Raw genomic sequence first — 12,059 nt, 5'->3', positions numbered from 1 at the left:
AGCCGTGTTCATCACGAGCCCCCCCCCCCCCCCCCCGTCTTAACCGTGGCACGCTGCACACTGATCAGCCGAGGCGAACGATATACGAGTCTCTTTTAACATTCACTCGGAAATTCCCGGAGGGTACAGACTCAAAGGGTTGACTCCCCGAATGAATGAAGGGCCCTTGATCCCTACGCAGCAAAGCTCTTAAGTGAAGTGTGGTTGCGGCACCCTTTACCCACAGGGAGCAGGTGCCCAACATAGACAAGGGGCGAGAGAAAAGGTCTGGGGATGGGGGGATGGGAGGGAGGGGGGGGGTCAGTATTTGAGAGCGGCTATTAAAAGAGATTTGGATTTTTTTCAAGTGAATTTAAATTCTTCCCCAAAGAAGCTTTGTTCAACATTAGAGTCCATTGTCCTAAATGGCAACTGTGCTCGGGAGCACTCGATTTAGTCGTCCCCGGAGTCGCCTTTCCTTCCTCGAAGGGTTTCTGGATTCCTCGCGCATTCTTCAGACACATTCCTGTCAAAATAAAACAGTTATTTTCCCTCTATTCCCTGTCAAATATGCTCTTCCGCTCCCCGGCTCCCTGCACAGCGCGCCGCAGCCGAGTCTGCAGAGCGGCTTGCAGACTCGGCCGTGGCGAGCGGGCCTTTTTGCATGTTCCTCCTCAGCGGGGAAGCGCCGCGTTTCTACATGAATGAGCAAAGCTGGGTTGTCAGAAAGGCTGAATGGTGAAACTGGCCCAATCTGTAAAACACACCAAAGCGAAAGCTGCCGGGTCTTTGATAACAGTAGCGGGCAGGGGCCGTGTCCAATTCGGTGAAAAAAGAAAAGGAAATCCAGAGAAACTCGGCGAGCACAAAACTGAATTTAGTGCCTTTCATTCGAGTGATGTTGGATGCGTTACTGTTCTGGGTTATGCAAGACCGTCGTAAAAAAAAAAATCTGCACTTGTGTTACACATGCCCTACGCAGACATCCATAAAAATGGTAAACCTTTTCGACTGGTAATCCAAAAAACATGACCGAGGGAAAACAAAGACAGGGATATTGCATAATGTCACGTGCATGTAAACAAATTGTATAAAGCATAGCTTATAAGTATAGTTTGCAGCATGTTACAGGCTCTGTAAGAGTCTTTCGTGGCGTCCGGTGGCTGTGACTGATAGAGAAATGTCTGGTATGCTGGTGGCAGTCGGCTCGAGTCCATAAAAGCCCAGAAGAAACAGGGAGGAATCTGCTTGTCCGGGACCCAGCTCTTTGGTCCAAGATTCAGAAAGAGAAAATGTTTCATTGTACACAACATGGACGTCTCTCTGTAAACAGTTAACATGCAATATTGTTGTAGGCAGATTTCTTTTCAAAACATAATAACGACTCGTTATAAGTTATCTTTTTGATCATTTTTCTACCAGTGGGTTCAAAACTTGAGCTGGTCGTTGGCGCCTGTCGACGACAGTAATTCGCACAGACCTCCAATTGGGTCCTCTAACTAAATGAACCTTCTGTCAGCTGAAGCGCTATCTGGCAGACTCACGGGTATTCATGCAGTCTCTGAGAATGAGGACTGAAAATCAGTGCCAGTTTACAAACCTACTGTATACAACAACACTGGTGCATATGCCCCCCCCCCCCAGCCCTCTCTGAGGGTCCAGGAAATGTCCGTCCAGCCCTCAACAATTACTGCAGGTTAAAACCTCTCCCCACCTCTCCCTCCCAAATGTCTGCCACATATCTTTATGTGTCTGTCAGCGTGTGCCAGTGGCAGACCTGCTGCCCCTCGGCCTCCTTCATCTCAGTCCAGTGGGCCTGCTGCTCCTCGCCGGTGCTGTTGAGGCCCAGGGAGACCCAGCCCAGCCTTTCCCGGGGCTTCATGGTGCTCCGCCGGCAGAACACGGACACCACCAGGGAGACCTCGGACAGCTGGAACAAGGCCACCTGGAACACAAAGGTCTCCTTGTAGGTGGGGTTGGACTGGCCGCGACACACGGCTGTCTTGCACTTGGACATCTCCTTTCCCTTGGAATCCAGCATCGTCAGCTTCACATAGGTGTCTGACAGAGAGGGCAGAGCGGTGAGAGGGTGCCATCTAGCGGCTGGGTGCAGCTGATGGTGAAATGGGTTCGGGGCATTTGACAACACTGGTACGGCAATGAGAAGTATTTGTGCAAAAAAAAAAATTAAAATTTTTAAGTCAACTATTTGATGCTTTCCAGCAACATTTCTAGGGGGATACCATACCCTTGTTCATCATATTCTGAGATATTTCGCTAATGAGGAAGATGGATAGCCAACTCACCTCTCATGACATACAGCTCTCCCCCTATGAAGTGTTTTATACAACAAAACAGACCATCTGAGATGCACAGCATAGCGCACACGCACAGCAAGAGAGAAGAAATACAAAGGGTGAAACATCAGATCGACAGTCTCAAGGCAGCGATACACAGGGCAACTGTCGTGGCAACGTTGGCGTGACAGGTAAACGGTGCCAAACGGGTTACCTTAGCATTGTAAACTACTAATAAGACACGTTAGCCACTAGCTAACGGGTCTGACCCTTGAGCCCAGTGTTTCTCAACCGGGGGTCCGCGGGCCCCTAGTGGTCCGTGGTGTAATTGCAAGGGGTCCGTGAAAATAAAATATCTTTAAAAAAAGATCCTATGACATTTATAGAAATAGGATTATTTTACTCAAATGTGACTGAGACCTTTATCTACCTAAACTATAAAGGGTAACAGGACTTGAACTGCACCACAAGGCGACGTCACTAACCGCTCGGCTAAAGCAGTGGTTCTCAACCTTTTTGGGGTCCTGGACCCCCTGCGTATTTTTGATCTACCCTGAGGACCCCTCCACCTGATCTTGGGGGAGGGGGGGTTGCAATTTGATAGAAACAGTAGAAACTGCATTTTAAATTGCATTATAGCATTTATTCACTCTTTGGGGCAAAAATAAGAGCTGAATACATATTCTGTGTTGTTACATATATCTGAAAGTTACTGCGTAAGAATTCTGTTTTGTTAACTATATCTAAGTTACAACTGAAAGCTCTTATTTTTGCCCCAAAGAGTGAATAAATGCTATAATGCAATTTAAAATGCAGTTTCTACTGTTTCTATCAAATTGCAACCCCCCCCCCAAGATCAGGTGGAGGGGTCCTCAGGGTAGATCAAAAATACGCAGGGGGTCCAGGACCCCAAAAAGGTCGAGAACCACTGCTCTAGATGAGCGGTTAGTGACGTCGCCTTGTGGTGCAATTCACTTCGTATCGAATCCCGCACCGGGCAAGAAAATAACCGGTTACAGCATTATTGCCTTCTAATAGCATTATAGGCTCTTACGTTTTTGAGATTCTAATTTAGACCGTGTTTTATAATATTTGGTCAATTTCTTTCTAAACGCGAACAGCTGTCAGGTGAGTAGGAGCGCTGAGAGAAAGATTCGGTCTCCGTGGCGGTCTGCCCTTGACACAGCAAATGGAGTTTTTTTCCCCAAACCCGTTCTTTATCAGCCAATCAGGAGAGTGCTTTGAAAGCCGGCATCTCCATTGGTCCTTACTTGCTGTCAGTCAGATTGTCATGGGCAGCAGTGAGGGGGCAGGTTCTTCCGCCGGATGTTTCCAAAATAAGCTAGTTTTCGCTACCTCCTATGGCTAACCTCCACTTTAACGTTGCCAAAACAACCGACTAATGTATCGCCAGCCTCAGGTCAGAGATTTTTTCAAAGGGGGGCGTCTCTGAACGGAATATTTAGAAAAGCACTGATGCCATTTTGAAAATAGAAAGACCTGCCCCCCCCCCAAAACGCTACAAAGAGCGGACGCGTTCACACATGAGAGGCTTTCTTTACTCACTTGTGGGCTTGTCGGAGGATGTGTTTTTGAAGTGGCTTCCCTGGACGACCTCTGCGGACAGCCGTCCCGTTGCGGCGTTGTAGATGAGACCCAGCAGGATCTCGGGCATGGACGAGTCACCAGTGGACCGGTAGGACAGGGCTCCCGCGCTGCGCGACACGCTCACCAGCGAGCCGCAGCCCTGCCGGGAGGAACCAACCGAGAGTTTGTGTCGGATAATTTGTCTGGCAAGGGCTTTTTAAACCGATTTAGGCTATGACGCAGCGTCTCGGTGACGCAATACTGGGATTTTTGATGATTAGGAGCGCTACGATGAGAATTGTAACGCTCACGGATGAACAGACTCGCTAGCCCTTGGCTAACGGGGTCGGACCCTTTAGCCCAGTGTTTTTCAACCGGGGGTCCGCGGACCCCTAGTGGTCCGTGGTGTAATTGCAAGGGGTCCGTGAAAATAAAATATCTTTTAAAAAAAAAGATCCTATGACATTTATAGAAACAGGATTATTTTACTCAAATGTGACTGAGACCTTTATCTACCTCAACTATAAAGGGTAACAGGACTTTTTTCTCTAATTACATCTGTTTCACAAGTGTAATTTATTGTATTTTAATAAGAGATCTCGCTCCCGTTAGCATTGTTAAAAGTTACTGCATAAAAATTCTGTTGTTACATATATCTGAAAGTTACTGCATAAGAATTCTGTTTTGTTATCTAAGTTACAACTGAAAGCTCTTATTTTTGCCCCAAAGAGTGAATAAATGCTATAATGCAATTTAAAATGCAGTTTCTACTGTTTCTATCAAATTGCAACCCCCCTCCCCCAAGATCAGGTGGAGGGGTCCTCAGGGTAGATCAAAAATACGCAGGGGGTCCAGGACCCCAAAAACGTTGAGAACCACTGCTTTAGTCGACTGGTTAACGTAGTCGCCCGTGGTGCGGGAGACACGGGTTCGCGTCCTGGCTGCGGCGGTTCCCGGCTGCCCCTTGAATTCGCCACATTAGTGTATCAGAAGTGGGATGGTGAGACCATGGGAAGCGTATGCGCCCGCCCAGAGGCGTGAGGGGGGCTAGTGTAACGTTCACGGATGAATAGACTCGTTAGCCCTTGGCTAACGGGTCGGACCCTTTAGTCGTCGGGTTCGCATCCTGGCTGCGGCGGTTCCCGGCTGCCCCCTGATTCGCTACAGAATCCGCGTTTAGAGAGTAGTGTATTCCAGTTCCATGCATTCCAAACCTAACAAATTTGCTTTAAACAAAAACAAAAATAACCCCAAACTAAACCCAACCCAAACAGAGTGAAACAAGACTGCACATGTACTGCCTAGAGTAAATATTTGATGTATGAGCTGGTTCTCACTGTTAGTTCAGAGCCTGGCTCCAGCGTGACAGGCAGAGCCATCTTCCCCTGCAGGTTGAGTTTAGTCAGGTAGAACACCTTCTCGCCCAGGACCTTCTCCTTCTGCTTGCGGCGGACACTGTAGAGGCGGAAGCGTACGGCGTAGTCTCCCAGGGCCTCTTGTTCCACCCGGGAGAACTTGAAGGTCTCCGTGAAAACGGGACACGGGCCCTTCTGGACGCCCGTCTTGGCTCGCTGCTTCTTGGTGGGCAACAGAACAAGGTGCACCTGCCAGGAGATGTTGCCCGTCTGTTTGAGAGCGGGGATGTCCGTCGCCGCGGTGACGGTGACTGCCAGCCACTGCTCGCCGGAGTCGTACTCGAAGGCGACGTCCAGCGTGCCGTATTTGGCCAGCGGCTCTGGCTCGTAGACCGTGGGGAGTGGGGGACCAGAGAGGTCCTGAAGAGGAAGAAAGTAGGAAAGGAAGACATGAGAGGGGAGAAGGAGAGAGACCAAGGGGAAGCGTCACAGGGATTATGATATGACCTGTAATTTATGAACTCTCACAAATTTGCTTTTGCTTCTAGTTGGTTTTTCAAACTGTCATCTCACGAAGATCCGATTCAAATGTGTAGAGTTCAAATCAGGTCAGCTCAAATAATGACGGTTAAAGAAAAGCATACAAATTGACTCTCCTCTCCCGGGCGTTCCTGTGATTGTCTCAAAAGTGTCTGCTGTATTGGAACCTAGATAGGCTAGGCTAATAGGTAAAAACATTTTTTTTTAAAAAGTATAAAAACAAGTGTGTCATAGATTAACAGAACGATACAGGATCTTTGTCTTAAGTTTGTAATTGGAACTAGGTGTAGTGTTGACTATATTTTCAGTTAAGTAGTTAACGTTACATATTATTTACATCGTATCCTGACTGGACGCTTAACATTGACATTGTGAAGTAGATGTTCTTGCATCAGTTCAACAGAACTAAAGCTAGCTAATCTGAATCATGCTTTCAATTAATGGAAAACCAAAAGCAGCAAGCTGACACATCGGAAACACTTCAAAACGTTTTCTAAAAGTTTGCTTGATCATGTTAAAGGTGATAGAGCAGGTCTGTGCTATTGCCGTTTCTATAAAATCCTACCACGAACGAAACCACATGGGCAATCCCAAGTGTCTGAACACGGCGTCATACGTCAGTTTGTGAGTGAGTAGGTGAGTTAGAAGACATGTTCATGACGTGCTTCACAACTTACAAAAAGCTTTCAAGCCATGATACGGTCTGGCTTCTTGCAGTCCCGCAGAGATTTGTGAGCAGTCAAGGAGCTCAGGAACAAAGAAGAGCAAAGGCTTACCTCTGTTCCCACCACAGCCGTGCTGTCGCTGGGCACGTCCTCCTCGTAGCCCTTGTTGAGGTAGCTCTCGGTGTCCTGCTCCACGCTGGCCTCACTGGAGCACCGCGTGCTGGCACAGTGCTCGGGGGAGGAGCTTCTCCTCGCCCTGCGGCCCGAGCGTGAGTGGGACCCCCGCGATGACACGTCCTCGTCCTGATATGGAGGGGGCCGCAGCTCATTGAGGGAAGACTCTCGCTTTATCCTCTGGATACTGTTAACTGTTTTGACAACATTGAGAGAGACTCAGAGTACAACCCAGCCACTGAGGATGCACAAGCCAGTGCATTCTTAGTGCCAGTACCAAGCCTGGATAAATGGGGAGGGTTGCATCGGGGAGGGAATCCGGCATAAAACCTTTGCCAAATCAAATATGCGGATCATAAATCATATTTTCCATACCGGATTGGCCGAGGCCTGGATTACCAACGACCGCCACCAATACTGTTGGCCAGCAGGGTGCCAGTGGAAACTATGCTACTGTTGAGCGAAGGAGAAGAAGAGGGGGAAGGCAAGTCCAGAGGCAGCGGGAGAGGAGAAAGGGTGGGAGTGTGGAGGTGAGAGTGGGAACTTTGAATGTTAGCACTATGACTGGTAAAGGGAGAGAGCTGGCTGATATGATGGCGAGAAGGAGGGTAGGTATACTGTGTGTGCAATAGACCAGACGGAGGGGGAGTAAGGCCAGGAGCATCAGAGGTTCAAACTGTTCTACTATGGTGTGGCTGGGAGGAGAAATGGGGTAGTGGTAATTCTGAAGGAAGAGTATGGCAAGAGTGTGTTGGAAGTGAAGAGAGTGTCGGACAGGGCGACAAGTATGACGCTGGAAATCGAAGGTGTGACGATGAATGTTATCAGCATATATGCCCTGAGAGTTGGGTGTAAGAAAATGAGAGAGAGAGAAGGTTGAGTGATGTGGGGCTAGTGAATCGGAGTGCGGTGGATTAACAAGGAGGAAGTGAGGGCACCTATGAAGAGGCTGAAGAGTGGGAAGGCGATTGGTCCAGATGACATACCTGTGGAGGCATGGGGATGTTTAGGAGAGATGGCAGTGGGGTTTTTAACTAGATTATTTAACACAATCGTGGAAACTGAGAGGATGCCTGAGGAGTGGAGAAGAAGCATACTGGTACCAGATTTCAAGAACAAGGGTGATGTGCAGAACTGTAGCAACTACAGAGGTATAAAGTTGATTAGCCACAGCATGAAGATATGGGAAAGAGTAATAGAAGCTAGGTTAAGAGGAGAGGTGATGACTAGTGAGTAGCAGTATGGTTTCATGCCACGAAAGAGCACCACAGATGTGATGTTTACTTTGAGAATGTTGATGGAGAAGTATAGAGAAAGTCAGAAGGAGTTATATTGTGTCTTTGTGGATTTAAAGAAAGCATATGACCGGGTGCCGAGAGAGGAGGTGTGGTATTGTATGAGGAAGTCGGGAGTGGCAGAGAAGTATGAGGAGTGGTGCAGGATATGTATGAGGGCAGTGTGACAATGGTGAGGTGCATGGTAGGAATGATGGATGGGTTTAAGGTGGAGGTGGGATTACATCAATGATCTGCTCTGAGCCCTTTCATGTTTGCAATGGTGATGGACAGGTTTACGGACGAGATCAGGCAGGAGACTCCGGGGACTATGATGTTTGCGGATGACACTGTGAGCTGTAGTGAGAGTAGGGAGCAGGTTGAGGAGAGCCTGGAGAGGTGGAGGTATGCACTGGAGAGAAGAGGAATGAAAGTCAGTAGGAGCAGGACGGAATACATACACGTGAACAAGAGGGAGGACAGCAGTGTGGTGAGGGTGCAGGGAGTAGAGGTGATGAAGGTGGATGAGATAAAATACTTGGGGTCAGCGGTTCAAAGTAACCGAGAGTGCAGTAGAGAGGTGAAGAAGAGAGTGCAGGCAGGGTGGAGTGGGTGGAGAAGAGTGTCAGGAGTGATTTTTGACAGAAGGGTACCAGCAAGAGTTAAAGGGAAGGTTTACAAGATGGTAGTGAGACCAGCTATGTTATATGGTTTGGCGATGGTGGTGGCACCGATGAAAAGACAAGAAGGAGGCGGAGTTGGATGTGGCAGAGTTGAAGATGCTAAGATTTTCACTGGGAGTGATGAAGAAGGACAGGATTAGGAAGGAGTATATTAGAGGGACAGCTCAGGTTGGACAGTTTGGAGACAAAGCAAGAGAGGCAAGATTGAGATGGTTTCGACATGTGCGGAGAGATGCTGGGTATACTAGGAGATAGATGCTGAATATGGAGCTGTCAGGGAAGAGGAAGATGCAGAGGACAGGAAGAGATGGAAATGGATGATCCGCTGTGGCGACCCCTAATGGGAGCAGCCAAAGACTACTGATTACTGATTACTGAGAAATCAGTAATCAGATTTAACTTTTCATTTCTAAAAACCTTGAACAGGGCATAAAACATTGAGCGACAATTTATTTATAAATGCTTAATATATATATATATATATATATATATATATATATATATATATATATATATATATATATATATGTTTTTATACCTTTACCCATAGCTGTTCTCAATCATCACAAGAACTGTGAGGAGTGGTCTCGCCCTCAATAATATTGACGAGCCGACCTTTGAGCGACATGTACCAGCAAAGGTTGGTGGTAAGGGTGGGCGGAGTTCCATAATTTGATGATTTTATCTGATTGGCTGTGTGTAAATGACTCTGATGACATCATGAGTATGAGAGAAAAAAAAACTAAAAATTCTTTAATGTTAGTATTTCGACCTAGTTTAAGTGTCCCATATGTTTAAGGGTGTTAATTTCAAGGATATCTGTTTCAAGAGCTAGTCAGCAATAGTAATTGCAGGATACCGTTTAGCTCTAAATTAAAACAAATGAATTACAATCTTTAAAATTATACCGTGTCATTTAAATCAACAACATGGGCGTGAATGTGTTCCCTGTGTGCATCCTCTTACCCTGTCCACTGGAGGCCTCACTGCTGTAGCCCTCCTGTTCGCCGGACTGGGTGTGTTTGTTGTCTCCCGACACGCTGGAGGCGTTCTGCTGGACAACAGGCCGCACACCTCCTTCCTCCTCGCTGTCTGACGAAGCTCCTTCTGGACGAGACACACAGTTCAAACAACAGACGAAGCAACGGGTGAGTTACTCAGAGACACAGGGGGGGAGAGGGACGGGGCTGTCGCTGTCAGAGCACTGCAACACACAGCAAACCAACCAGCAAGGGGGAAGATCGACAAAGTTTTGATGATTAAAGACATGACTCTGATGGTCAAACATTAGCTTAAGAGTTAGACGGCGAGGGGAGAGGGGGTCTCAGAGAGGAGACCCCAGGAAAGAGTGGTGGTAAAAGGGAAGAGAGGCGGCACTCCTTCTGACCTTTGTTGGTTTTCTTCTTTTTCTCTTTGCTTTTCTTGCCTTTCTCCTTTTTCTCTTTATCTAATTTCTTTGAGGCCTCTTTTTCGCCTTTGCCCTTCTCCTTCTTCTTCTTCTTGTCCGACTTCTTCTTCTTTATAGGCGAAGGGAACGGGGGGAATTTGCCCTCCTTCTCCATGCTGCCCTCCTTCACCTCCTCCTCCTCCGTCTTATCTTTCCCCTGAGCTTTCTTTTTTCTCTCTTTCGACACCCCGCTTTCAGTTTCGGGACTGGCTGATGGAGGAGAGTCGTCATCCTGGCCATCGCTTGGATACTGTTCATTGGATTTGTCCCCACCAGTGCTGGGCTTTTTACACCGTCCACTGCTGGAGCCAGTTTCCTTCAATGCCTCACCCTCCTCTTCCTCCTGTATTGACTCCTGTTGAGACTGCTCTTTAGTCTTCTGAGACCTGGCCTCTCTCTCCAGCTGTCTCTCTATCCTCTCCTGTCTCTTCCTCTCTCTCTTCTCCTCCCACTCTTTCTGCTCCGTCTTCCTCTTCTCCTCCTCTGCTAACTCGGCCTCAGTTTTTTTAACCCGCCAGCACCCGTCCCTCCATTCCCATTCCAGTGAGCTCTGGACATGCTCGCCCTCAGCGCCATTGTTGGACGCGTTGCTCTTTGACACGTGGTCTGCACAACCGCCACCCTCCGTGTCCCGGGACGCCCACCGCCGGGCCCCAGCATGCTGGCCGCCCTCCTGGCTGGCTGCGTGCTCCCCGTCCTCCTCTTCCTCCTGCACCTTGTTGATGATGGTGGTGACCTGCTCCGTCAACTGGTCGCTGACTGTGTAGGTGACATCACTCACCGCGCTGGCCAGGTCGTCCACGCGACTGCTGACCGAGTCCAAGATAGATGAAATGTTGACAGATGGGAGGTTCTGCTGGAAGCTCTTGAAGAAGGCCATGTCTCAGTCGGGGGTTCCCTTCACCACACGGGCCGCTAAATCAGCATCCAAGGCACTGACACAGACATACGGTGGTTAGCAATGTGGGCTGCCAACGCCACTGTCAGCTGTGATGCCAATGCCAACACAGACTGTGTTATGCCCACTATGAAAGAGATTAAATCCAGTCTTGTAAAAACACGTTTGTTTTTTCATATACCTACTTTCATATACTGCATTGAAACCAGGTTATATGGGACTGTATTGTGTGAGGTATAGAAAGCCTATGTGAACAAGTGCATCAATATTTCAGTGATGAGGCCACTGTGAGGATGATCAGATTAAAATGCAATGCATGTAAACACTTAAATGTTTTAATGTTAACCTGAGATTGTTTATTCTGTGTTTAAGAGATGCAGACTTTGTCAGCTTTGTCTAGACATATGTCGTAATACGGGTACGCCCGCGTACCAGAGATATCACTGGATCAATTATTGTAATTAGTAATCACAATGGATTACTAATTACAAAAGTCGCCGTGTAACTTGTAACTAATGTAATCAGTAACTGACTACTTTTCAAAGTAATCGGACCCAACCCTGTTTGTGTGCGCTGGAGTACAGCTACCGTCTTAAAGGGTTGTGTTTACCTTGGAGGTCTTTCTTATAGCCATCCAGACATGACAGATCACTGGGATTCTCCACTGATAGCTTGTTGCTGAGGTATAGAAAGAAGAGAGCCATCAGCCCCATAAAGACTGCAATGGAGGACAGGACACAGAGCAGCTCGGGAGAGACTGGAGGAGAAGGAAAGGAAATAAAGGGATGGAAAACGAGATGTGGGGGGTAGAGAGAAAAATATGATGAGAGAATACGATAAAGGATGGAAAAGAGTAAGAGGGCAATAACAGATTAATAAAATTACATCATGGTATATGATGGTTACATTCTACAACAAAATATATCAGAACATGTAGCCCGACAGTTGTTTATTTTCCTCTGAAGAAATGTGTCAACACAAAGCATTTTCCATTCAGTGATGGGGAAACCACCGTAGTCCATAGTATGTGCTTAGCTAATGCATAATTCTGTAAGGTTAAGCTTATTTTCTTTTCTCTGTATATTTTGTGTATCTCACAGAATGAAACTCATTATATGTTGTCCTGTGGGAGGCGGGCCAATGGTTACTCAACATTAAAG

The 12,059-nt window shown here is 47.5% G+C and overlaps 1 protein-coding gene across 1 annotated transcript; it reads right to left on the bottom strand.

Annotated features, from left to right (window-relative positions):
• Positions 1–1,361: 1,361 nt before the first annotated feature.
• LOC130125380 (synaptotagmin-14-like) lies at positions 1,362–10,881 on the bottom strand. Its single transcript, XM_056294938.1, has 7 exons — positions 9,942–10,881; positions 9,530–9,661; positions 6,535–6,791; positions 5,201–5,638; positions 3,843–4,023; positions 2,286–2,342; positions 1,362–2,040 (listed from the first exon to the last, which is right to left on the bottom strand). The coding sequence occupies exons 1-7, from the start codon at positions 10,879–10,881 to the stop codon at positions 1,724–1,726; spliced, it is 2,322 nt and encodes a 773-aa protein (XP_056150913.1). The 3' UTR covers positions 1,362–1,723.
• Between the last annotated feature and the right edge of the window lie 1,178 nt (positions 10,882–12,059).

Source organism: Lampris incognitus, chromosome 15 (assembly GCF_029633865.1).
Source record: "Lampris incognitus isolate fLamInc1 chromosome 15, fLamInc1.hap2, whole genome shotgun sequence".
Classification (NCBI taxonomy): domain Eukaryota; kingdom Metazoa; phylum Chordata; class Actinopteri; order Lampriformes; family Lampridae; genus Lampris; species Lampris incognitus.
Note: the sequence above shows the minus strand (reverse complement) of the source record. Positions and strands in the feature narration are given on the sequence as shown.

Excerpts from the sequence above, each read along its gene's own strand:
- LOC130125380 (XM_056294938.1), bottom strand. The coding sequence starts at position 10,881 with ATGGCCTTCTTCAAGAGCTTCCAGCAGAACCTCCCATCTGTCAACATT. Across the intron at positions 5,639-6,534 it reads CGGCTGTGGTGGGAACAGAG|GACCTCTCTGGTCCCCCACT; the intron begins GTAAGCCTTTGC and ends CTTCCTCTTCAG. Across the intron at positions 2,343-3,842 it reads ATCCTCCGACAAGCCCACAA|ATGGTCTGTTTTGTTGTATA; the intron begins GTGAGTAAAGAA and ends TGTGCATCTCAG.